At 37.6% G+C, this 25,079-nt stretch overlaps 6 protein-coding genes across 8 annotated transcripts; 5 read left to right on the top strand and 1 right to left on the bottom strand.

The window, feature by feature from the left end:
• Positions 1-1,607: 1,607 nt before the first annotated feature.
• Positions 1,608-6,559, top strand: LOC111490739 (protein SUPPRESSOR OF K(+) TRANSPORT GROWTH DEFECT 1-like). Its single transcript, XM_023139323.1, has 9 exons — positions 1,608-2,079; positions 2,487-2,592; positions 3,612-3,810; positions 5,103-5,171; positions 5,247-5,321; positions 5,419-5,517; positions 5,627-5,782; positions 6,182-6,315; positions 6,432-6,559. The coding sequence occupies exons 1-8, from the start codon at positions 1,608-1,610 to the stop codon at positions 6,305-6,307; spliced, it is 1,302 nt and encodes a 433-aa protein (XP_022995091.1). The 3' UTR covers positions 6,308-6,315; positions 6,432-6,559.
• Positions 6,560-6,583: 24 nt separating this feature from the next.
• Positions 6,584-7,866, top strand: LOC111490777. Its single transcript, XM_023139386.1, has 2 exons — positions 6,584-6,663; positions 7,164-7,866. Exon 2 carries the CDS (start codon positions 7,212-7,214, stop codon positions 7,767-7,769), a length of 558 nt encoding a protein of 185 aa, XP_022995154.1. The 5' UTR covers positions 6,584-6,663; positions 7,164-7,211; the 3' UTR covers positions 7,770-7,866.
• A 683-nt stretch (positions 7,867-8,549) lies between these two features.
• Positions 8,550-12,198, top strand: LOC111490729 (rho GTPase-activating protein 1-like). Its single transcript, XM_023139306.1, has 5 exons — positions 8,550-9,514; positions 10,046-10,166; positions 10,237-10,356; positions 10,891-11,121; positions 11,314-12,198. The coding sequence occupies exons 1-5, from the start codon at positions 9,069-9,071 to the stop codon at positions 11,875-11,877; spliced, it is 1,482 nt and encodes a 493-aa protein (XP_022995074.1). The 5' UTR covers positions 8,550-9,068; the 3' UTR covers positions 11,878-12,198.
• Positions 12,199-13,325: 1,127 nt separating this feature from the next.
• Positions 13,326-14,298, top strand: LOC111490784 (protein FANTASTIC FOUR 1-like). Its single transcript, XM_023139394.1, has one exon. The coding sequence runs from the start codon at positions 13,668-13,670 to the stop codon at positions 14,184-14,186; it is 519 nt and encodes a 172-aa protein (XP_022995162.1). The 5' UTR covers positions 13,326-13,667; the 3' UTR covers positions 14,187-14,298.
• Positions 14,299-14,894: 596 nt separating this feature from the next.
• Positions 14,895-20,753, top strand: LOC111490724 (heterogeneous nuclear ribonucleoprotein Q-like). 3 transcript variants are annotated; one of them, XM_023139293.1, is made up of 10 exons: positions 14,895-15,048; positions 16,476-16,490; positions 17,085-17,580; positions 17,656-17,772; positions 17,957-18,097; positions 18,272-18,445; positions 19,026-19,233; positions 19,331-19,503; positions 19,892-19,977; positions 20,273-20,753. In XM_023139293.1, the coding sequence occupies exons 3-10, from the start codon at positions 17,119-17,121 to the stop codon at positions 20,433-20,435; spliced, it is 1,524 nt and encodes a 507-aa protein (XP_022995061.1). In that variant the 5' UTR covers positions 14,895-15,048; positions 16,476-16,490; positions 17,085-17,118; the 3' UTR covers positions 20,436-20,753. The 3 variants fall into 3 exon arrangements, with proteins under 3 accessions (XP_022995061.1, XP_022995062.1, XP_022995063.1); XM_023139294.1 differs by having other exon boundaries at positions 14,902-15,048; positions 16,476-16,508; XM_023139295.1 differs by lacking the exon at positions 16,476-16,490 and having other exon boundaries at positions 14,904-15,048.
• Positions 20,754-21,518: 765 nt separating this feature from the next.
• On the bottom strand, positions 21,519-24,389 carry LOC111490783 (DNA polymerase epsilon subunit 3). The gene is made up of 3 exons (XM_023139393.1): positions 24,028-24,389; positions 23,670-23,788; positions 21,519-22,044 (listed from the first exon to the last, which is right to left on the bottom strand). Exons 1-3 carry the CDS (start codon positions 24,198-24,200, stop codon positions 21,818-21,820), a joined length of 519 nt encoding a protein of 172 aa, XP_022995161.1. The 5' UTR covers positions 24,201-24,389; the 3' UTR covers positions 21,519-21,817.
• Between the last annotated feature and the right edge of the window lie 690 nt (positions 24,390-25,079).

Here is a 25,079-nt window from a genome sequence, read left to right as displayed (position 1 = left end):
AATTGTATTACTTATAGCTTTCTTGTTCGTAGACCGATAATATTACGAACAGTAAGAATCGACAAAACAGCTCAAACGTCTGTTGTAACATTTAGCAACAAAAAAATCTTTAACCCAATAAGTGTTATTGGAGATCGGATTTAATTTATTACCGTTCGAGCGTGCATTGTGTTAAACGAACACAACTCTCCACAATGATATGATATTGTCCACTTTGAGTACAAGCTCTCATGGCTTTGCTTTAGACTTCCCCAAAAAGCCTCAAACAAATGGAGATAATATTATTTGATTATAAACTCATGATCATTCCCTGAACTAGCCGATATGAGACTTTCATCCAACACATTGAATGTATGACATCTTTGTATGGAGAGCTTTCTATAGGAATTGGAAAACCCTTATTGGCTAAGGCTACCGCGACAGTGACTTATCGCTTATCGCTTTAAAATTACCTGAACCCTCTAATTCTCACACCACCTTTATTATGTCACATTAAATTTCATGCCAATGTGCTGTCTGAACATTTTTGTAGCTAACGTTCTTCGCCAAGTTCTCCATGTGGGAATCCTGTGGACCAAAGCAACCTAGCGTTGCCCAAATTACCATGCAAGAGTTAGCAGTAAAAAGTAAATGTTTGAATTTAGTGTTGAGTATTGTTGGAAGAGAAGTCCCACATTAGCTAATTAAGGGAAAAATCATGTATTTATAAATAAATAATATTATATTCATTGGCACAGACATTTTAGGGAAACTAAATTCTCTAAAAGTAAAGTCACGAGAGCTCATGCGGAGCAAAAGACAATATCATATTATTGTAGAGGGTCGTGGTCCTTCAAATTTAGCTCACCACATCTCCGAACATATTTTGATAAAGGCCTATAGTCAAGCTGAGATGGAAATCATAAATATATATATTTTTTCAAAAATACCTTCAGATAGTTAAAAAAAAAAAAAAAAAAAAATTAATACCTTCCAACTTAAAAATAATAATAATAAATACCTACAGAATCATATTTTAAAAATACTAATTAAATTTTAATAGTAACATTGAAATCCTTATCTTTATAAAAAAGGTATTTTTTTTTTTTTTTTTTACCGCGGATTAAAATATTAATATTAATTTATGAATATTTTTTAGTATTTTAAAATTAAAAAAAAAATTGTTTTTTTAAAATTTGTATGATTCCATCTAAGTTAAAAGTATTATTTGAAGGTAAGAAATATATTTACTAATTTAGTCTTTATTACAACCATTTGTAGTTTTCGACACGCTACTACTATTTGCTGAAGCGAGCCTAGCCTCCCACTGGCGCAACTCTTTTTTTGCTTTCAATTCATTCCCGTGGTTGTAAGGCTGAGTATTATTTTTCCATCGGAACACTCCGATTCAAGCTTCATCCTCCGATCTCCAGATAAAGATTTTTCGGTAAATTGTATATTTCTGTGGGAATTCATCGCTTGAAATCTAGGTTTTTAATTGTTTATATGCTTTGAGATTCCGAGAGTCAAAGGATCGATGTTCTAGGGTTTCCGTTTTCCGTGGGGAGACGATTTGCGATCGCGCTGTTTGAATTTATCTATGAAACTTGGTTGAAGTTACTCCAGAGATGTATAGCAATTTCAAGGAACAAGCTATCGAGTACGTGAAGCAGGCGGTACAGGAAGATAATGCTGGCAATTACGCGAAAGCCTTCCCACTGTATATGAACGCCTTGGAATACTTCAAAACTCATTTGAAGTATGAGAAGAATCCCAAGATTAAGGAAGCCATTACCCAGAAATTCACCGAGTATTTGCGCCGTGCCGAGGAGATACGTGCTGTGCTCGACGATGGCGGTCCAGGACCGGCTTCCAATGGGGATGCGGCGGTTGCGACTAAGCCCAAGACGAAGCCAAAGGATGGAGAAGGAGGAGATGGAGAAGATCCAGAACAGGCTAAGCTGCGAGCCGGTCTTAATTCCGCGATCATAAGGGAGAAGCCGGACGTCAAGTGGAACGATGTCGCTGGATTAGAAAGCGCCAAGCAGGCATTGCAAGAGGCGGTAATATTACCCGTGAAGTTCCCGCAGTTCTTTACTGGTGAGTTCCATTTAACTTCTTTCGATCTATTGTCATATTGATCTCTGTTGTTTGATTGCAATGATCTTAATCACGTCAGTAAAGTTGCGTTGCCTCGGGATTTCCTGCTTTTGAGTTTGATTTGATGTGTAATGATTACGACTATGCTGGATTGGAATGCTTGGTTGTCCTGTCTGTTCTCTAGCTTCAAGTTGAGAGGAGATCCCGGAGTTCCGATTTCTAGTTTAAGTATAACGGTGATTCTTATCCTAATAAACTGCTTGGATCCTATCCTTCTAATTACCCAATTTGACTTGAAATAAACTTGTGTAAAGAACGTGTTCTCATTTCCAGTTGTATTCTATTATGAAGGTTTCTGCTTACTTTTTAAATACTCTTGTCAAAGATCATCATCTAGTTTTATTCAGGTAAGAGGCGACCATGGAGAGCTTTCTTGTTATATGGACCTCCTGGAACTGGAAAATCATACTTGGCAAAGGCTGTTGCTACGGAGGCTGACTCAACATTTTTCAGGTAATGGTTCTTTGAGCCTATGGTCTGTTTAGTTATGATAAGTTTCTTCACTGCCCTAGCCGTTATCTTTTAAATGTTCTATGCAAGCATCTCTCAAGAATTTATGATTGAAAATTGGATGTCCTGTTGTTCAAATTCTTAATGGAAAGTTCCTGTTTCTTCATCATATATATTTTTTTTTGTGTAGTGTAATTAGTTGAAATTATTGTAATTTTTTAGTTTGATTTTTTTTTTTCAGTTTGTTAGTAATTGAATCAGTGGGCTAAAATCTTATTTGAACAGAGAGTTAATCTCTTTCATTAGCAAAACTTGAATAATAATGAGATTCTTGTTGGTAATTGTTGAGAGTTTTAGACTGTTAGATGGGACCATCTCTTTTGCTTGGCAGGAAAGTTTCAAGGAAAATATGACTGAAGGTAAAGTAACGAAAAAAGAAGTTTACTATACAAAGTTGTTTAGAGAAGTAGCAATTTAGTGCGCAAGATTTAATGTAGGATACATCCATGCCAAATTTAATTATGAATGGTAGAACCTACCCTGTCTTTTTCTCTAGACAGCCCAGGAGAATAAATGCACTCGGATTTTTTCTTCTTATATTTGTCTTTTCTGAGTGCAACCTGTAAGGTAGGAATTTTCTGGATTGGAATCATGATCTTCCATTATTTAGTTGCACGATGGACTTGTTATGGTTCTTGATTTTAACAAACTTCAGGAATAAAATTAGCTATCTTTTTAATTATTTATTTTTTGAAATAGAGTTCAAACGCATTTGGTGGCTGTTGACTGTTTGAACTCATTGAACAGTTTCAAATATAAATAAAGTGGGGAAATAATTGTAAGGCTTTTGGTTATCTATTTTCTTGTTTTTATTCCCCCATACTATCCGATAGCAGGGCATACATACCCCACATTCTATTTGGGCATCTTTGGACGTTATATGAATGTGTTTTTATTAATCATTAATCTTGGCTACTCGCTGGTTTTTTACCTCTTACTTATTTTTTATTTTCTGGTGCTAGCATTTCTTCCTCGGACCTTGTCTCGAAATGGATGGGTGAAAGTGAAAAGCTAGTTTCAAATCTTTTTCAAATGGCTCGAGATAGTGCTCCATCTATCATCTTTATTGATGAAATAGATTCATTGTGTGGTCAACGAGGTGAAGGTAATGAAAGCGAAGCTTCAAGACGCATTAAGACAGAACTTCTTGTGCAGATGCAGGTATGTTTGTAGAGTAATGGCATGAATATTTTGTGTATTAAAGGAGGGTTTTTATTAGTATCTTGTACTTCGTTGGCCCATTTCATTTGCCTGAGAATGCCCAATTGCAGAAAATGTGTCTTCACTTGCTTTTGGCCTACTTTCAAGTGTTTTCTAGCTGGTTGAAAGTTGCCTTTGATTGTATCTGAAGAGTTCTGTAACAGTTAGGAGTCCAATTACTTGTTTCTTCGATTCTGGCCATCCACCTGGGTTTGCAGTGCTTCTTAAGTCTTAGGTTATAGGATATCTGGTTTGTTTCCTATCCTGTTAATATCCAAAAAAATTCCAACTTTCCCATGTCTACTGGGTTCGTTACCCAGCTCTCATTTCTAATTTTGGTAGTTGACCAAAGCTGAGGACCTAGATGAGCAACCCTGAGTCTGAGGGGTTTGAACTCATTAGCATTCTATTATTTTTTAAAGTTGCCTAACCCTTGAATGTATATTCCGCAAGTTTTATGCATGTTTTTTGTTTTTTCTGTTTGCTTTTCTCATACGATCTCTGTATTGAAAAAGTTAGCACTTGTCAGATGAATTTTGATGCATAATGGAATTTGCTCAATCACTAGTCCAGTTTCTATTTAAAATTAAATAGCCTACTCAATGTTACACTAGCTAATCTATAGTTAGTTGTCTCTGTTATTTTACTTTGGAGAATATTACTTAGTGATTCGTTAACATAAGAAAAATAAATTGGGTAAAGGGGATGGAAACAGTTTGGGCATTTGGGGAGTTATATTTATTTCAAATCTTTTATGTTTTTCTTCTCTTAAAATATTGAGTTTTAGAATAAGAGTTTGTTTTTTAATTTTTTAAAAAAGAAAATATTCAAACAAGAGTTTGTTTGGAAGCTATTTTTTAAACTGTTTTTAAGAATAGTGGTATAATGAATTTTGTATTGAAATCACCATTCACAATTGTGTGATTTGATAAGAAAGAACTTTGAAATCAACAAGTCAGTTTGGGATTATTCAAACTTTTAACCTCTTCATCAAGGACATATATCTTAACCAGTTGAACTATGCTCGAATTGATAGAAAGAACATGTTTACTTAATTTTTTAAAATTGGTCATCCATTAAGGCAAAGAAAACAAGAAGAAAAATAGTTATCCATATACGTTTTAGTAGAACTTTTGTCCAAAAATCAGAAACTGATTTAGAAATAGTTTCCAAACAAGCCCCATGGATATTGTTTCATTTAACCTCTTTTATTATAATTTTGAAACTGAATCATATATCTCTTGCATTAATAGGGTGTAGGAAACAACGATCAGAAAGTTCTTGTTCTTGCTGCAACAAATACTCCCTATGCTTTGGATCAGGTGAAGTTTATTTCCATATCATGTTAGGGTTTATGGAAATGCAATGCATATTTGACTGATAGATAGTGTTTACAGGCCATTCGTCGGCGATTCGACAAGCGGATATACATCCCTCTTCCCGATTTGAAAGCCAGGCAGCATATGTTCAAAGTTCTGAGAATTATATTTTATTTTTTTCCTGTAAAAAGCAACTTTTTTTTTTTTTCCGTAATGAACCCTGCTAACATTCTTAGGTGTATTTAAATAGGTGCATCTGGGGGATACGCCACATAATTTGACAGAAGCAGATTTTGAAAGCTTAGCACGCAAGACAGAGGGTTTCTCAGGTTCAGATGTTTCAGTTTGTGTAAGTATAAAATATTAGTTGGAGGAACTGATATCTATCTATTATTTGTGCCTTGAATCTTAATCAGAGATTAGTCAAAAGGTAGTTCATGGACCCCTTGAATTTGCAGGTGAAGGATGTGCTCTTTGAACCTGTTCGTAAAACACAAGATGCTATGTTCTTCTTTAAAACTCCTGATGGAATGTGGGTACCATGTGGACCAAAGCAACAAGGTGCTGTCCAAATTACCATGCAAGAATTAGCAGGCAAAGGACTCGCCTCAAAGGTACATTGCATCTTCCCATCTGAGATGAATATTTGGATTTAAAATTTGATATTTGACGACGTGCAGCACTGGTGCTTCTTGTGGCTGCTTATGGCCATTTATTCGCAGCTTTCATGAAGTGACGAGCTGGAAGATATAATAATACAGGCTACTATGTCAACATTTTATGCATCATCCTAAAATAAAATCTTTATACACTTGTATATGCTTCTCCATGTTGAAAAAGATTTGTCTTTTGATCAGGGGATGCTTTATAATAATTCGACTCAAGTCTCTGGTTGATAAAAGGAAGTTTTCTCGTTCGTTAATTCTAATGTCTTGAATGATATGGAAGAAAGAAACGCACCCTTTTTCAGGCTGCAATTTGTCTCGCTAAACATTTGCTTGTTTTTGTTGCAGATTCTTCCTCCTCCAATTACAAGAACAGACTTTGACAAGGTCCTAGCTAGACAGAGACCTACTGTGAGTAAATCTGATCTGGAGATTCATGAAAGGTTTACAAAAGAGTTTGGGGAGGAAGGTTGAGGAGTTTGGTATGATTACGATGAGCCGATCTAAACCATCATTATTGCTTACAACCCATCAGAGTTGTATTTTATTTGTGTTCCAACTCCAACAGATTTATATATATTTCAATTGTCCATTGAAGGGGAAGCAGCAAGTATGACATTTTGTATTGAGCAGAAAACATTGAAATCTGACGTTTCTCGAATTTCATGCCACCAACTTGTGTATAGTGTTGCAAAAATTTGAAATAACGAATGATGTTTGTTTGCTAAAATCATATTCCCTGCATCGTTTAGAATTATATACGTAACTTTGTAAATGTCATTCAGGGAATTTATTGCGATGATGAATGCTGGAGGGTTACAGCAATGAAGGTAACTTCTCCCAATTCTGGATTTCTTAAAAGATCATTAGACGTCTGTTTTCATATCTACAGGTATTCTTTATAAGGTAGGTAGTGGAAATCTTTTTTAGATGTTTTTTAAATACGTAATGAATCAAAGTGGACTGTATTTGCTAGTGAGAAACTTGAGCTGGTGTACTGACGAAGATACTGGATCTCAAGAGAGGTGTGGGTTGTTAGATTGTGCCTCGATTGTAGAGAAAAACGAATTATTTATTATAAGGACGGAGAAGCCTCTTTAAATCTGATGTTTTGTCGTTAACCGAAATCGATTCGGGCATGTGATATTTCAGTCCACCATCCGTCGATTCCTTTCCCAATCCTAACATATTTCTTCTTTTCCTAAACTACTCTCCTCCGATCACAGTCTCTAGGGTGTTCAGTCCATTGGGGAAGGTTATTACCGTCATTTACCACTCCCACCGTTTCTACACCTTTCTTGTAACTTCACTCTGTGTCTGTCTCGCACAGTCGGATTGAGTGCCTCTCATCTCACCGACCTCACCTCCGGCGAAGAATATGGAGAAAAAGCGTAGCTGGAGCTGGAGCTGGGGGTCCGCCCTAGTCGGAGCAGCGTCGGCGATTGCAGCGACAGCGATCGTTTCCGCCAAGCCCAAGGACCCAACCTTCCACCTTATCTCAATTAAGTTCACTTCCTTCAAGCTGAAGCCGCCGGTAATTGACGCCGAGCTCATCCTGACCGTCCACGTCACCAACCCCAACGTGGCCCCCATCCACTACTCCTCTACCTCCATGTCCATTTTCTACGACGGCTCCCTCCTCGGCTCGGCCCAGGTCGACGCCGGTTCGCAGCAGGCCCGGTCCTGTCAGGTCCTCCGCCTCCCAGCCCGACTCGACGGCCTGAAGCTAGCCCACAACGGCAGCCGGTTCATCTCCGACGTCATGAAGCGAGAAATGGTTCTGGATGCGAGTGTGGATATTGGGGGAATTGCAAGAGTGCTTTGGTGGAGTCACAAGTTCAAGGTCCACGTGGACAGCCATCTCACCGTTGATCCCGTCTTCCTTGATGTGCTTGATCAGGAAAACACTTCCCAACTTGAGCTGTTTCTTTCTTGATCATTCCATGGAGTTACGGAATTAATCATGTCTGTTTTGTCTTGTGTTTTTCTTTAGCAGCATTTAGGTGAAATGAGTGTAAAATTATCAATGTCCTTCCATTTTATTTATAATTGAACTCGTTTTTTTTTCTTTTTTTTATTTTAATTGAATTATTTAGAATTTCTTATACTTATATTTATTGGATGAAAATCTCACGTCCCACTAATTTAGGAAATGACCATGAGTTTATAATAAAATAATATTATCTCCATTAGAATTAGACATTTTGGAAAAGTTCAGAACAAAGCCATGAAAGCTTACACTAAAAATGAACAATATCATAGTACAACCACAACCACAACCGATAAAGGCATGTACTTTCAGTCTAAAAGCATACTTGAATCTCTCCTCTCACGTTAAACTTTAAAAAACATAACATTTGTAATTTAACATACAATAATAAGCTGGGTTTAATCCATGGATGGTTAAGAAGCCGTTTAAATTAACCAATAATTAAAAAGTGACAACTTAAAATATGTAGAGTTAGGATAGTTGCATAAAGTTATTGATTTTGTTTCTAATTTTATTTTAATTTCATTTGTTTGATAATTGTCTATTTCCGTCAGCATCTCACATTATTCCATTATTCAATCAGATTGCAACAAAAACGACAAAATCTGAGATATATTATATAAGGAAACTCCTTTTTCTTATAAACAATAGTTTGAAAGCAAGAGATTTGATTGACCCATTAAACATTTAGTGTCTATGATGCATTTAATTAACAAAATAAAGTGTTTTTTTCTTATGAAATTTGAGCTGATACCCATCATTGGTTGAATTGAAGCGCTACAAGTTTCTGTTCCTATGAGTAATTCAAGGAGAATTTTGAGTTGAGGCGCGTTTGTTCTTGTTGTGGGAGTGAAAATGGGGAGCCAAGGAGGAAAAGGGTTTGAGACCCACCATCAAAGAAAGCGGAGGAGGAGGAAAAAAAAAGGGGGAGGCGTCTGGTTGAAGCTGCCAAAATTAAAATTAGTAATAATTGCTCTCTTGTTTTGTGGGTTTTTGCCTTGAATTTCTTTTACTATCGTCTCCTTCTGCGATTTCCCCCACCCACATTCCACAACCCATTCATTTTCCTTGCTTCTTCCACGATTAAAAATAAAAAACAGCGTTATAAAGAGAACAAAAGGGGATTCTCACCTCTTAAGCCCCCAATTTCTTCTCTCTTAGGCCAAATCTTTGTTTGTTCTGTTTTCTGAAGAACATTTCTGGGGGTTTCTTTATGTTCTTGTTCTTGTTCTTCCATTGCCGGCCATGACTGAGGTTGTTCTTCATTCCCCTTCTCATTTTGCTTCATCTCGTAGAAGGGTTTCTTCTTCTTCTTCTTCTCCAATCTCTCCGAATGATGGATCTCTTCTTATGAACATGCATTCTCAAACACCCACTTCGCCGTCTTCCTCATCTTGTTCTGTAGAGGGCGATCGGGATGTTTCTGTGATGAACTGTGAAGGGGAGGAGGTGGGGAAGGATCGATTTAAGCAAAGAAGAGATCAGCTCTCGTTGTTGGCTTTAGTTGTGACCCTTTTCAGGAAATCTTTGATTACTTGCAAGAGGGATAGAACCGAGCTATGTGCAATGGAGATCGGTTGGCCGACTAATGTCCGCCATGTTACGCATGTAACTTTTGATAGGTTTAATGGGTTCTTGGGTTTGCCTGTTGAGTTTGAACCAGAAGTTCCTCGCAGGGCTCCTAGTGCTAGGTACTCTTTCTTCATGCCCTTGTTCTTTATGCTCTTTTGTTCGGTTTGTTTGTGGGATTTTGGAAGTTGTGTTTTCTCTGATTGCTATCTATATCTATATCTATCTATCTGAATAGCTATCTATTTCATCTGTTGTGGATATCTGATGCTTGAGATTTTGGATTTGTTGCATAATGTTTCTGTTCCTGTAGTTGAGGCATCATGGAAATGAAAACTTGTCATGTTTTTCCCTGATGTTAACTTATTCTATTCGTGTTGTTTTAAAAAAGAAAGAAGGATCGATGCGTCCTGTTACTTCATTTGATCCCAGAAATGTAAATGAAAGAGAAGAGAAGATGAATTTGATGTTCTAATGAAACGTATCGAAGAAACTCGTATCAAATGTAGGAAAAATTGTCACGTTGTGGCTGCCCTTTCTTGAAACACTTAGATTCATGGTTAAACCATGTTTTTCTTGCTCCTTGCTGCATTTTGGTGCTTTCTTGTTGCTTGCATATTATAGGACTTATTTCGTTTAAATTAAATGTATAGTACGACTGTGTTTGGAGTTTCCACGGAATCTATGCAATTGTCGTATGACTCGAGAGGGAACAGTGTTCCAACGATTCTAATACTAATGCAACACTGTCTGTATGCTCAAGGTGGCTTGCAGGTACCTACACTTTTTGTTAAATGGTTCATCCTATTGTGTGCTTCTGATCCGTCTTTTCACCCGTTTTCAGGCTGAAGGTATTTTCAGAATTAATGCGGAAAACAGTCAAGAGGAGTATGTACGTAATCAATTGAATCAAGGCGTGGTACCGGAAGACATTGATGTACATTGTTTAGCTGGCCTTATCAAGGTTATCCCGAATTAACTTTGTCTAAAAGAGATAAATCTGTGAAGATTAGTGCTGCCGATTGTTCTGTTTAAACTTGTCGTAGAAAGATTTATGAAGCGATAAAACCATAACCCTTTTGGTTCTCGTTTATAAGAAGAAAACGTAATGGCACAAGAATATGAACTTAGATCCTTGCTCTCTTCCCTTGAATATTTTATGCTTGTGAGATCCAGTATCGGTTGGAGAGGGGAACGAAACATTCTTTATAAGGGTGTGGAAACCTCTCTCTAACAAACACGTTTTAAAACCTCGAGGGGAACTCCGAAAAGGGAAAGTTCAAAGAGGACAATATCAAAGCCAGACATCAGGCAGTGTACCAATGAGGACGCTGGGCCCCCAAGGGGAGGGGGTGGATTGTGAGATCCCATATCGGTTGGAGAGGGGAACGAAACATTCCTTATAAGAGTGTGGAAGCCTCTTCTTAGCAAACACGTTTTACTTATGTGAGTAATGTTTACTTCCCTATTCTCAACTTTTACTTATTAAAATTAATAGGCTTGGTTCAGAGAACTCCCAGCTGGGATTTTGGATTCTCTATCGTCCGAGCGCGTCATGCAGTGTGAGACAGAAGAAGAATGTGCTGAGCTGATAAGGCATCTGCCTCTTAGTGAAGCTTCTCTGTTGGATTGGGCAATCAACCTAATGGCAGATGTTGTCCAGCAGGAACATTTCAACAAGATGAATGCTCGCAACATCGCTATGGTTTTTGCACCAAATATGACTCAGGTGAAATTCAAATAGTTTGTATTAGTTGAGTCCACCGTCTCGAGACAACATTTGTTGCTTTCTTTAATCCTTTTTGGATGCCTGTGTTTACATGTGCTGAACTGACCCCGAGATAACGCAAGAATGCAAGTTTCTTTCCTCTATTGTTGAATGCCTGTAGTTAACCATCTTTTGATCCATCTTACGGTGCAGATGGCCGACCCGTTGAATGCACTGATGTATGCTGTCCAAGTAATGAACTTTCTCAGGATGCTTATCGTTAGGACACTGCGGGGAAGGGAAGACTCCATTCTTGACTCTGCTGCTACACGTTTAGAGCCATCGGACGAGAGTGGACACCAGAGTCCTTCACAGCCTTACCTCGGAAATACTGTCACCGTATTTCAGGCGTCAGAGCAGGACGTGCCTGATTTTCTTTCAGCACCACCTGTTATAGAAGCTTACTCCGACTGCAATGAAGGCGCACAGCTAAGCCATGTTAAGAAACTGCTGCTTAATGGGTATGGAGATTTCCTGAATGCCCACGAAGACAAAGAAACAGTTGAAGGCAATGATTTAAAGGCAGAAGAAGTTTTATGCCACACTGAAAAGAACAAGACTGATCAAACAAATGATTCAGCACTGAAAAGGGAAACTAACAAACTAAATAACCAGAACTCTGTATTTCGAATCCTGGCACCGGTACCAGTAGAGAAGCGGCTCAGCAACCTGAGTTGTATAAACTCATGGACCGAGCGAATTGAAGCATGGCGATAGATAGGTAAAGCTGTTAACAAAGCTTGATGTGCCTATATAGATACTGTTAAAAGCTTGTTGAATGAAGATGCTGACCTAACCCATATGAGGTTGCTAATTTTCAGTTGTGTTTCATTAATTGGTTTTGCGACTGCGCTTCACTATGGATAGCGTTAGCATAGCACAATATGATACCCACTGGGTGGTTTTGTGTATCCTTCTTGTTTTCCTCTGAGTATCATTGGCACAAGAATTGCCTCTTCTCAGTTATGTAATGAGTAAATAATCAGTTCTAAGCGTCTATGAATTGAATTCTGGAAGCACAATGATGTATTAGTTTAAGAGGCAGCTGCACCAATGAGCTGTCCATTTGCAGGTACCCATCGGCTGTAGAATTGAAAGCCAACCATCCATCTGGGCGTGTCATGTGAGGAGTATCGTTTGGAATATTCCTTATTTCATTGTCAAGAGGCAAGATCATACAAGCACTCACGAATCAGAGGAAGAAACGTTTTCACATCCTCTGTTCACATGCTATAACCACAAGAAAGACACATTATCACCTAACAAAAGGAGTTACTTAACATTGAGATTTCAATGATTTCAATGGTTCGTGTAACCGACCAACCAAGCATATTGCCCTCTTTCGCTTTTCCCTTTTGGGCTTTCTCTCAAGGTTCTACTTCGTTCCTTTCTTTAATCGATGTGGGATCTCACAATCTACCTTCCTTGGCACCCAGTGTCCACATTGACACATTGCTTAGTGTCTGGCTCTTCGTTCCCCTCTCCAATTAATGTGGGCTCTCACTATTCACCCCCTTATGGGCGTAACGTCCGTGTTGTGGCTCTTCGTTCCCCTCTTCAATCAATGTGGGATCTCACTCTTCATTTCCCTCTCCAACCGATATGGGATCTCACAATTCACTCTCTTAAGGATTCAATGTTCTCGTTGGCACACCGCCCATTGTCTAGCTTTGATATCATTTGTAACCGCTCAAGCCTACACTACTTCTTTGTTCCCCTCTCCAATCGATGTGGGATCTCACTCTTCATTTCCCTCTCCAACCGATATGAGATCTCACAATTCACTCTCTTAAGGATCCAACGTTCTCGTTGGCACATCGCCCAGTGTCTAATTCTGATACCATTTGTAACCGCTCAAGCCTATACTACTGGTAAATATTGTACTCTTTGGACTTTTTCTTTTGAGATTTCTTTCATGTATCTACTAGTGAGAAGTTTTCATAAAAAATGTTTCGTTCTACTCTCTCGACTGACGTAGAATCTTACCGTACATAATCAAATTCAATAATTCGAAGCACTAAACAGGAAGCAAAACACCTGAAGCTGTTTCATGTATGTTTTGGCTCTGCATGAAGATTATAGCAACATGAAAATGTTAACAACGGAGACATCCTAAGTTCAAATGTCGAGAGGAAAACATAGTTTAGTTTCCAAAACAATGACAGCCACCAAATCCACGTCCTGTCCTTACAACCACCTGTCTATATTCCACTCCAAGAAACCAAAAAAGAAAGAAAAAACTCAGCTGGCCTAATTAATAACCATCAGCTTCTTTGTTTCTACCCATTGCCAATCTCGTGCATCCATCGATCTTTGCAAGAACTCATTTCTTCAAAACCACCAGTCCCAATTCCAAAGAGCCAAGACATGGCTGCCTGCAAAAACCTCCACAACATCCTGCCTGAAACTCCAACCCCTCTTGAGCCAACCACGGCATCATGGAGCCACACCCTTAAACCTTCTGAGCTATTTGGTGAGCTCCATTATCTTCCATAGATTCAACCCAAATGTCAACAAACAAAAACCCAAAACATGATTCTGGGTTTTCCTCGCTTAAGTCAGAAAGTTTGCAATTTTGCACAGAGGGACTTGGGTCTGAGAGTTCTGATGATGTTGAGGACTTGCAGAGTGATATGATCAATGAAAACTGGCAAATCAAAGAAGACAAAGTGGTGAGTACCTGTGTGAAGCATCTTGCATCTGGGGCTTCCAGTGGCGAGCTTAGGAGGCCACGGATGAGCAGAGGAGCCTTCCCTCCACCGCTATCTTTCATAGGAAGGAGTGGAAAGGCAGGGGTTTGCTTCACATCCTACAGGCAAAATGGAAGGTTTGTGTTGACAGAAGTAAGAATTCCCACTCAGGAATTTCTACAAACACGTAGAGAGCATGGACGTCTGAAACTGCAATTTGTTCAACCCAATCACTACGCCCACGAAGAAGATGAGGAAGAGGAAGCTGATGAAGAACATGATGCTGTTGAAGATGAACATGATGTTAGCAATGTTGGGGACAATGATCAATCTTGAAAAGATAACAAAATCAAGATTTTTGAGCGTTAGCTTTACTTGTTCTAAATCAGTGAAAATTTCAAATTGAATTTAAAAGAAAGCAATGTTATAAGCTAAAAGCGAGTATGTAACACTAATGTGTTTATAACATATAATCTGGGCAAACGTGGCTTAGTAGACATGTCATTTTTTTAGACTCGACCAAAGAAGAAGTCGAGAACATAATTTTACCACATAGAGTTCAATGTTGCCTCATCAATCGTGCCCACTGCTGACACCTATTGTCAACAGCCACCGTTGTCCATCACTAGTCCATTGCTACCTCATTATCGTTCATCGTTGCCACGAGCAATCACCATTCACCACTATTGACAGCTAATGACCATAAATTCTACCAATACAATAAGTTATCGTGTTTTTATACAAATTTGAAGTTTTTAGTTTATAGTATGTAATAGTCGTCGTTTATAGTAATTTCATATTTGTAGAATCATGAGCGTATAATAATAATAATAAAAAAAAAATTGAATGCTTTAATTTTAAACTATTTTTATAAACAAATATTTGAAGGAAATAAAGATTTAAATGTTGGTTTATTAATTATCATTACGAATAATGTGGAAGGGCAGAATTCAATGGCTAATCCGTAAATAAAGGCACGACAGGAGCCCAAATTCGTAATTTTGATTCTGGTGGGGTTACTGGCCCATCCATCAATAGCAAGGAAGCCCCAAAATCTACCTTGAAGGAGTCTAGGGTTCGTTCCTCGGGTAAGAGCAGGGGGGGTGCAAATATTTTCTACGATTCTTCGTTTGAAGCTCTCAGTTTCGGCAGAGTTTCTCTTAGTAGTTTGGAGAAATTCTCACAGAAAGCATCTTTGGTACTCTTTTTCTCCTTATCTCATCATCCATGTCTTTCTTCAATCTATATTTTTTTTTTCTCTACTCTTCTCCTGCGCTACTATTGTCTTTTTGTTCGTTTTCCTTTGCGACTCTCCGAATTTTTCTGCGGTTTTTGTCGTTTTAAGTCGAAATTTACAGCTTCATCTTCCATTTCTTGTATTTTATGGTGCTTGGACGGGTGGGATATATTGGGAATACTAATGCAAGCGGTGAAAAATTTGAAGGCGGAAGGTATCGTTATCAAAGAATTTAACATTGAAAAGTGAAAGAGAATGTTCGTACTTATGCGATACTATTAGTAGAAGTGAAAGAAAATTATCTGAGAATTATTCGGGAATGGATTGGATAAGCATTTATTTGTTTAATATTCGAGACTTTCAAATTTGAATCTTTTAAGAAGAGATATGAAACAGGAGATAGAATAGAATTTGCGCGACTCGATGAGGTTTGATGTAATATTGTTTGAGGTAGATGTAAGACACTTGTGCACCGAAATACAGTATTTTTTACGTTTGTAGGTTTTGACTCTTCTCGTATATTGGGTAATTCCAGGTCTTCAATTCATGGCATTTTGATTTTTGTGACTAATTGATTCCAAACTTCTTTAATTGTTAATGGGTAGAAAGTGGATTTCATGTACTTAAAACCATAAGTAAAGATATCGAGCAAACTACTTGGTCATGGGTGAACTTTTTTCTTCCATTGCTTAGGGCAATTGAGAATTCACGTCTATGGCTGATAAGCATTTTGACTCAGAGAAAGTATACCCTTTTTTCCCCATACAAATAACGGAAAAGGAACTACACATGCATGGACTGAAACAAATTTCTATCCATCGAACACAAGTTCCAACGTGGTTACAATGCAACTACGGAAGTTTGTTATAACCCATTATATTTGTTTAAACGTCTATATGGATGAATATTTTAAACATATCTGGTTCCCAAACATCCTTATACAAGATTTGGGGGGTGGGGGAGGTGAAGGTATTTATAGGTTTTTATCTCTATGGAGATCACCTTTCATTGAGGAAAAAGGGAGGTTTTGTGTGCATTGTATGCCTAGACACACGATAAAATGGTCGATCTCTTTAACTTCCAAGAATCAGCTGGGAGGGGGATTGCTATTGTGAGTATAATGCCTCCACATGTTAACGCAAAAAAACTTTAGGATTGTTTCATGTGACAGTGTTACTAATTTGTTATTGATGTTTGTTTTTTTTCCATTTGTTTCCGATCTTTCAAGTTTTGACTAAGTAAGAGAATTAGCTTTTAGTAAATTTATGTGTTGCTTGTGAGATGAAACCGAGTGAGGAGTCTTTCTATATGATATGATTTACTGATTGTTATGACGGTCAGGACGATGATTCCCCCATCTGAGTACAATTTCTTAATTCTTTTTGCAGGGGGTACACAGATTGGTATGTTGTTTGGAACTGGTATATGTTTTTCTGAGATGGACAAAATTGATTCTCCATTTGTAGCAGCAATCACATTCCTTTTTTGTCTAAACCTTTTATATCGAAATGGTCCCATTATATCTCATATGCTACTTTGTGTGGCATTGTTATGTCCTTGCATTAAAGTAAAACATTCAATTGTCTCCATAATTTATTCTGCTGCCATTAACATTAGTTTCGTGAGATATTCAGAAATGTTACCCCCTGAAAAAAGATGTAGAAAGCTAATTTGTCAAAAGAATTTTTTTGGTATGGCAATCGTTCTGATTTCAAGAAATTCATATCTTTATGTTGTTTTGCACCACCTCCGTAAATCTCATTGTAGTCACTGAGAGACTCATTAACCACTCTCTTTTATGCTACTTGTGTTACAAACATTGTCCCTCTAGAAAAAAAGTCTTTCACATTTCAATCCTCTTGAGTCTATTCTCATGACAACTTTTCATTTCAGCTTCATATTTTTCTACTCCATTTGGCCTTTCTTTTTGTTTCCTCCTCTCAGTAATTTTTTATATCTCCCCATGAATTCTTCTGGCCTGTGTGCCTTCTTCACAGTTACCTTGCAAGCTTGTTTAATTAGACAAATAAGATGCCAAGGGGAAAGGAAAATGCTTCATCTACCGCTAGGCCAGTTGAACCTGAAAAGAAGAATGAATCTGAAAAGCCGGTTGACTCTGATGAGAGGGTAGACCTGGATGTTGATAATGACCCTGAGGAGGTAATGGAAGAAGATGTTGAGTACGAAGAAGTAGAAGAGGAGGAGGAGGTGGAAGAAATAGAAGAAGTTGAAGAAGAGGAAGAGGAGGAGGAGGTGGAGGAGGAGGAGGAGGTTGAGGAAGAAGATGTTGAAGGAGTGGAGGATGTTGGAAATAATGACAATGGGATTAATGCCCAAAATGAGAATAGTATTGATGAGGATGAAAAGAAAAAACATGACGAGCTTCTTGCCCTACCTCCTCATGGTTCTGAAGTATATATTGGTGGTATTCCTCAAGATACTTCTGAAGAGGATTTAAGAAGTTTTTGTGTATCCATAGGAGAAGTTACCGAGGTAATCCCAATTTTATTTATTTCATATCCAGATTATGTGGTTTTCTCAGGACTAACGGCATTTTGCTTCAAGCAGGTTCGCATTATGAAAAGTAAAGATTCAAATGAGAATAAGGGCTTTGCATTTGTTACCTATAAAAGTGTGGAGTTGGCTTCTAAAGCAATTGATGGGCTGAATAACATGGAATTCAAGGTTCCCTTTTTACTTCTGTTCATAGTCCATACACCAATAAGTTGATACATTAAGTGCAAAGCTGGAAGCTAGTGTTGATATTTTGTAAATATTTAAAATTTTTGGAATCTTCCATGCCTGTTCTTCCCAATATCTTTTCCCAGTTTTTTTAACGACCTTCTCTCTGCTTGTTCATGTGACATAGGGGAAGAAGATAAAATGTTCATCATCTCAAGCAAAGCACCGTTTGTTCATGGGTAATGTTCCCAGGAGCTGGGGTGAGGAAGATCTTAGGAAAGTTGTGATGGACATTGGACCTGGAGTTACTGCGGTGGAACTAGTAAAGGTTAGCATGACAGAGTTTTCATGTTATATTTTAACATGACCTCTTTCTACATCTGTACTATGCTGTGTTCTTGTTCCACAATGATTTTACTCCTTTTGGAAGACTGTATAAGTTTCTGCAACATAACCTGGTGTGCTAGTTTCTTGGATTTGATGTTACCCAATTTTGTTGCAGGATATGAAGAATACTAGCAATAACAGGGGTTTTGCGTTTATTGACTATTATAATCATGCATGTGCTGAGTACTCAAGGCAGAAGATGATGAACCCAAAATTTAAGCTTGATGACAATGCTCCAACTGTTAGTTGGGCGGACCCAAAAAATGCTGATTCATCTGCTGCTTCACAGGTCTTGCTCAATTGCTTTTAGATTTCTCCCGTTATTAGTCCATTCATCAGGCGTGTTTCTTTTTTTGATTCATGTTATAATAAATAAGTATCAAATGGCTTTTATTAAAATATCTGTTGAACTCGGATTGTTAAATAAATTAGCTTATGGGTCAACTAAATGTAGACTGATTTTGTATTTATTTATATAATTGTAGCTAATGAATTTCATGTAATTATTTATATGCTTTTAATGAGTGTGAACTTGAAACATTGTTCAAGATTTCATTATTCGTGACATTTTTTAATCTGTGTACATAAATTTGTTGACAAAAAAAAGTCAAATTGTCAAATTAATAGTTATTTATTGAGTTTTTAATTTAACAACTATTTTTTTAGAATAATCGAGGCAGTTGTCTCAATTTTTATGATGATATGACTAGAGTCCTTTGCACCTAAAAGTTTGTTTTTGTATTTATGACCTCCGTTGATTATTAACAGAAGATGGGACTTATTAAGTTCTGTTTTATTTGTTTTCAGATTTAATCTTTGGGTTTTCTGTTTTCAATAATAGTTTGGTCTTCTTTTCTTGGTCCATGCAGGTGAAGGCAGTTTATGTGAAGAATTTACCAAAGAATGTAACGCAGGAGCAGTTGAAAAAACTGTTTGACCATCATGGGAAAATTACAAAAGTGGTTTTGCCTCCTGCAAAGTCTGGTCAAGAGAAGAATAGAATTGGTTTTGTACATTTTTCGGAGAGGAGCAGTGCTATGAAGGCTTTAAAAAATACAGAAAAATATGAATTGGATGGTGATCATTTCTTCAGAAGCTCTTCTAAATTTTTTCATTTTACCCACCACCAAATGGGGTTGATCTTTGATATCCGTTCTTTGTACTTATATAACAGGTCAAGTTTTGGAGTGTTCTCTTGCAAAACCACAGGCAGACCAGAAGTCTGGTGGATCGAATAGCCAAAAATCTGGATTGCTTCCTAACTATCCACCTCGTGTTGGATATGGCTTTGTTGGCGGTGCTTATGGTGCTGTAAATGCAGGATATGGTGCTTCTGGTTTTGGTCAGGTATAATGTTTGTATTTATTTATCTCATCTCCTTTTGTGTTATCCTTTTGTCTAGACAAGTGGTTAGGAGTATAGTTATAATTGGAGCTCAGAAGAATTCAACGGGTATTGTGAATGTCACTTGCCAAAGTAACGATACAACAGCGCTGGTTTTGATTCTTCTAGTTCATTTGGAGGAACGATTTGATGTTCTCTAAAATTTTCATCCTGAACTTTTTGTGGCTTTCATTTCATCCATTGTCTTTGGAGTGATTAGTTTAGATTAACGCTTCTCTTCAGTAGACTACTGTGCCGTTCCATCTGCCTCTCTGTCTTGAATGAATGGTTTTCAGTTCACATTTTTTTAGAAGGAAAAGAAAAATCTGATTGAATTGCACTTGTGCTGCAGCCGTTGATATATGGAAGAGGACCAACTCCAGCTGGCATGGCAATGATGCCAATGTTGCTACCTGATGGACGGATTGGCTATGTCTTGTAAGCTCGATCACTTTTCTTTACCTTCAATGGAATATACTAATCAAAATATGATTGGAACAGATTTTATTTTGAGAGAGTTGAAAAAGAGGGTTGCATTAGAAGTCCTAGCTTAAAACGACTGCCTTCGTTTTGAAGGTCCTGTCCGCTTCATTTCCTTAGTGAGGTTGCTTTTAGGTTTACTTACCTGGAAAAGCATGAGAAGTCTGTCAATCCATCCTAGAGTAAATTGTTTCCGGCACTTTTAAGTTACAGCTCTGATAGCTTATGCCAAACTCCCACATTTCTTTTGCAGGCAACAACCAGGGTCACAAATGATGACGCCACCACCACATCCAAGAAGCGGTGGCGGCAGCGGCAGCGGTGGGGGAAGTGGCAGTAAAAGTGGCGGCAGTTCTAGTAGGGGGGGGAGACATACACATGACAGTGGCCATGGTCGCAGGTATCGGCCATATTAATTCCAGCCGGTTGGACATTCTGCCCGTGAACAAAACATGAGTGTCGGCCTGGAAGTGCCTCTCCCTCGCCTAACAAGTGATCATAGATTATTCTTCAGTATTGATGATTAAGAGTGGAGCTAGCTAATTAATGGGGTTTGTAATGTGTTGTATTAACCTTACCTAGGTTACAGTTCAAATTAATTTATGTGTTCTCCCCTCGGTTTTGTTCCTTTTCCTCCCTAGTACTTTTTAGAGAGACCAGAAATACGTTTTAGCAATCATCTGTCATAAAATTGGTGATCTCGAATTTGAGAATGTGTATGCCTTACGTGGTAAGCGAGTACATAACTGATGCAACCGTTTTGACCAGTCGGCTACCTAAAACATCTCAAAAAGGGGCTGTCAAATTATAATTAAGCATATGATATTAATTTAAACAACTGATAAAATGATCTTGCAAGGTAAATTACCTAATAAAAAAACGAAGATTTCTATTTAAATTTCAATTAAGTGTGAGAACCCACTAGAGAGTAAAATGAAACATCATTTATAAAGGTGAAATCTCTTCATAGCAGGTGCATTTTAAAAATCTTGAGAGAGCCCGAAAGGGAGGGAAAGCTTAAAGAAGACAATATTTGCTAATGGTGAGCTTGCATCGTTACAAATGGTATCAAAGTCAGACACCGAGCAATGTGCTAGCAAAGTGCTCCGAAGGGGAGGTGGACATGAGGCAATGTGCTAGCAAGGAGTTGGGCCCTAAAGGGAAGCGGATTATGAGATCCCACATCGGTTGGAAAGGGAGGAGAACGAAACGCTTTTGAAGGGTGTGAAAACCTTTCCCCCAAAAGGGAGTGGATTGTGAGATCCCACGTCGATTGGAGAGGGAGGAGAACGAAACACTTGAAGGATGTGAAAATATTTTCCTACCATACGCATTTTTAAAAAATTTGGTAGAAGTTCAAAAGGAAAAGCCCAAAAACAATCCACTAACGGTAGACTTAAGCCGTTACACATACCGATCATGTCTCAAGAATACGTATCCCATCCCATTGGTGGAATAATAATAATAATATTTCATAATTGTTGAGTTTTCTGTACCAATGCACCAACATTTTGTGGATTTTATACGTCAGAAACTAAGAAACGAACATGTCCTTTCATGTCTGGCATTCGAAAAACTATGGGGAAAAATCCAGAAAACAAATGGACTTGATAAGGTATGGGAACCTCTCTCACTACCATGTGGACAGAGATACAGAACTTGCCAAAAAGTGCAGCTGCCGCTCACAATATACGACCTAAATTAGTCTCAGAAAAAATATACATTTAGTCCTAGAAGATTTGTAAACCATCTTATGCGTACTGAGTGAGGAATAACCTCATTTTAAGTACAAAATACATCATGTTTCTAAGTCATCACTGCCGCCATTCTCAACTTCGTCTTTGTCTTCGTCTTCATCTTCATCTTTATCGTTATCGTCATCGTCATCGTCATTGTCATTTTCGACATCATCTTTGCTTTCACCATCAGTACCTTCAACTGTAGGCTCTTCTTCTATCTTCCTCTTTTTCGCTTCTTTTATCCTGGACGCAGCTGCCTTCTTTCCAGCATTCTTACTTCTGAATTCTACATTCAGCCAAGCCAAGGTTGCATAATAAATCATTAAAAAGGTTCAACTAGCTTTCTTTCATACTCATCCTGGATAAAAGCTTGAAAATGCCATAGAAAATCATAGCCTGCGGAAAGTAAAAGTGCTTTCTTCGTACAATAAATTCAACATTTGTTTGACATTAAATTAACCACAGATATCAAATGACGTAACAGTCAGATAATGGCTAGAAGGATTTTAAAGGCATTATGGCACTAAGATTTCTAGGGCTTAGCTCAAGACTCGATTACTCGTCGTCCAAGATAGGAAAATAGCTTATGCTCATATATATTATCCGAAAAGAGTAGGCATACTGTAGCATGACAATTACCCATCCTGCCTAATAATCAAGAGAAAAGAAAGTATCTACACATTGAACTCGTACTGCAGTATAACATTTCATAAAACACTACATAAATCATTAATAAAGGATCTCATACAATCTCTCATATCAAGAGTATAAAGTATAATCAGATTCCATAACAGTCCTTACATATCAAACTACACGGAAAAAGAACTAGTAGAGCCTGGTTACACACCAGTAAATAAAAATCTTGCACACTTTACCCAATTTTCAAAATGGTCTAAGTAATTACTTCTACTAATAGAAATAGACAACATAACTAAAGATAGATCCAACAAAAACCTCCAAGGATTCATAAGCACTTCAATATTTATTTAATGAAAAATTATTCAATCTAATTGAATCATAATTTTTTAATAAAAGGCATGCATGGGTTACTTGAACTCTAAATTATATTCCCCCAACTTGAAGTTCAATCAAGTAGAACCTCAGGTAAATGATTAATTATACTTTTTTTATGTCAAGCAAGAGTTCATAGAAATTAAAGAGGGAACTTCAAAAAATCCACTTTTCTTTTGTCGCAAGAGTTCTATTGTAGAAAGAGTCATGCAGCAAAAACTTTCACCAATACCCCACTCAATGAATAGGAATTCTATCTAAAACAAAGGAGCACTTGATTTCTTCCCTAAACTAGGTAAGGAGATTGAGATGAATTCCTACAGCCTTCTTATACTACATGAACAATTCAACTAAAGGAACTAACGAGAGAGTCCTTCAGACTTGCATTTAACATTCATGTGTAACTTGTATCCACCTTTCACATGAGAACTCTATCATATCCTAATGCCAAACTGACTCGTCTTGGATGTTTGAGGAACTGATAAGAATTTTCTTATAACGTTAACGCCCTCTTTGCACAATAATTGTGCAATATTTTACACTCCTGAAGTGTTAACGAAATTTATCAAAATAGAGATTGAAAGTCTAGCGATACCAGACATTTTAGGCAACGAAATCATGTAAGAACATAAAAATAAGGCCATGCTAGCAACCAATTAATAACAAAAGGAGTGTAAACGAAAATTTTCGTCGCCAATTAAATTCAGGTGTTTACATAATGCGTAATTGTAATACAGGTCAAAGAGAACTATTAGATCATCTTTCAGCTTTCAAAGAATGTTCAGAAAGCTACAACTATTAAAACGTAGTTCTCCAATTAATCCTGCAATTTCATGCTCCAATGAGATACGATTTTCCGGGGAAAAAAAAAGTAAACGAAGCGGTTAGAACGTAACATACCATTGAGGGAAGCCTTAAGAGGCCTAACCAACTCCGGAAATTCCATATCTTCTAGAGCTTTCAATACATCTTCCGCCTTTATCGTCTGCCTCTTCGATTCCTTGCATATATCATTCGACCTGCTTAGAGATCAACCAGTTAATACGAACGCAAAAATTAACTAATACATAACAACAATTTATTTAATCCTAGAGCTATAACAACAAGAGATTCATCACTTTAATCTCTTTCGCTTTCGTTCTTCAGGCACACAGAAGAGAAACAACGAACCCTAATTTCGAACATCAGAATCGATAGAATTTCATTCAGGATTCAAAAAAGAAAAATAAAAAAAAAAAAGGCAGGATGCGGTACTCACGTTGCGGAGAGGTAATGAATGAAGACCCGAGCGCTCTCGCAAAAGGCTAGAAGCGAGTCTTTGTTGACGGAAATATCCTGGTTCCGAGAGCACTGAGAAAGCTTCTCTTTAACCACTCGGCGAACTATAGTCTTCGGAAGCTCTTCGATCTCAGCCCCAACTTTTTTCTCCATCTTCCTCTACTCTCTACCTCAACGATGCCTCGGAGTGTTCTTCTTTGGCTCTTCAGCATAAAGATTGATCTTTCTCAAAGGCGGCCTCTGCAGTTCCATATTCATCGTTCTCGAATATGTTTCGCGCCATTAATTTCAGTGTTGAGGCCTTGAGGGTTTCGGTCCATCAATTTTGCCCTTTTTTTCTCTCTCTTCCGGATCTCTATGTAAAACGATCGTACAAAGAGGGACGACATGTCGTCTAGATTTGAAAAAAATGGGCTGGGCCTGGCTAAGAACAACTCATTGGGCTATTTATCAAGACGGGCTAATTTATTGAGCAAATTTATATTTAAAATATATTACAAAAATAACAATAATACACGTAAATCAAAATACATTCAATATTAAAATTAAAATTCATCAATTTATTGTAATTTAGAGCTCCAAATTTCATTCTTTTGACCTACTCCCAAAAAAATTATTTCCCTCCAAATATTTTAGTTGAAAGAGGAGTTTGGTCAAAGCACACAATATTTGCTCGGGTTGGTAGATTTGAGTTGTTTCAAATGGTATCAAAGCTAGTCATTGGGCGGTGTGCTGGCGAGGACGTTAAGCTCGGAGGGTGGATTATGATAAGCATTTCTTATAAAAACGTGGAAGAAGAAATGGGTTTGGTAGACTTGTGCTGTTATAAATAGTATAAAAGTCCGTCACCAAATAGTGTACTTAAAGACATTGGGTCTCAAGAGGATGGATTATAAAAAGCATTTCTTACAAGGACGTAGAAGAGGAGATGGGCCAGGTGGAGTGAGGTTGTTATAAATAGTATTGTTAGACGAACACGACCCTCTAGAATGGTATGATGTTGTCCACTTAGAGCATAAACTCTCATGGCTT

This window comes from Cucurbita maxima, unplaced genomic scaffold (assembly GCF_002738345.1).
Source record: "Cucurbita maxima cultivar Rimu unplaced genomic scaffold, Cmax_1.0 Cma_Scf00016, whole genome shotgun sequence".
NCBI lineage: Eukaryota > Viridiplantae > Streptophyta > Magnoliopsida > Cucurbitales > Cucurbitaceae > Cucurbita > Cucurbita maxima.
This window is presented reverse-complemented; position numbering and strand designations above follow the sequence as displayed.

What these genes read in the sequence shown, in the direction of transcription:
- LOC111490739 (XM_023139323.1), top strand. Translation starts at nt 1,608, where the DNA reads ATGTATAGCAATTTCAAGGAACAAGCTATCGAGTACGTGAAGCAGGCG. An exon ending in GCTGACTCAACATTTTTCAG is followed by an intron (nt 2,593 to 3,611) that starts GTAATGGTTCTT and finishes TTCTGGTGCTAG; the next exon opens with CATTTCTTCCTCGGACCTTG. An exon ending in GCAAAGGACTCGCCTCAAAG is followed by an intron (nt 5,783 to 6,181) that starts GTACATTGCATC and finishes TTTTTGTTGCAG; the next exon opens with ATTCTTCCTCCTCCAATTAC.
- LOC111490777 (XM_023139386.1), top strand. Translation starts at nt 7,212, where the DNA reads ATGGAGAAAAAGCGTAGCTGGAGCTGGAGCTGGGGGTCCGCCCTAGTC.
- LOC111490729 (XM_023139306.1), top strand. Translation starts at nt 9,069, where the DNA reads ATGACTGAGGTTGTTCTTCATTCCCCTTCTCATTTTGCTTCATCTCGT. An exon ending in ATGCTCAAGGTGGCTTGCAG is followed by an intron (nt 10,167 to 10,236) that starts GTACCTACACTT and finishes ACCCGTTTTCAG; the next exon opens with GCTGAAGGTATTTTCAGAAT. An exon ending in GTTTAGCTGGCCTTATCAAG is followed by an intron (nt 10,357 to 10,890) that starts GTTATCCCGAAT and finishes TAAAATTAATAG; the next exon opens with GCTTGGTTCAGAGAACTCCC.
- LOC111490784 (XM_023139394.1), top strand. Translation starts at nt 13,668, where the DNA reads ATGTCAACAAACAAAAACCCAAAACATGATTCTGGGTTTTCCTCGCTT.
- LOC111490724 (XM_023139293.1), top strand. Translation starts at nt 17,119, where the DNA reads ATGCCAAGGGGAAAGGAAAATGCTTCATCTACCGCTAGGCCAGTTGAA. An exon ending in CTGCGGTGGAACTAGTAAAG is followed by an intron (nt 18,098 to 18,271) that starts GTTAGCATGACA and finishes ATTTTGTTGCAG; the next exon opens with GATATGAAGAATACTAGCAA. An exon ending in GTGCTTCTGGTTTTGGTCAG is followed by an intron (nt 19,504 to 19,891) that starts GTATAATGTTTG and finishes CTTGTGCTGCAG; the next exon opens with CCGTTGATATATGGAAGAGG.
- LOC111490783 (XM_023139393.1), bottom strand. Translation starts at nt 24,200, where the DNA reads ATGGAGAAAAAAGTTGGGGCTGAGATCGAAGAGCTTCCGAAGACTATA. An exon ending in ATTCATTACCTCTCCGCAAC is followed by an intron (nt 23,789 to 24,027) that starts GTGAGTACCGCA and finishes ATCTCTAAGCAG; the next exon opens with GTCGAATGATATATGCAAGG. An exon ending in TCTTAAGGCTTCCCTCAATG is followed by an intron (nt 22,045 to 23,669) that starts GTATGTTACGTT and finishes GGCTGAATGTAG; the next exon opens with AATTCAGAAGTAAGAATGCT.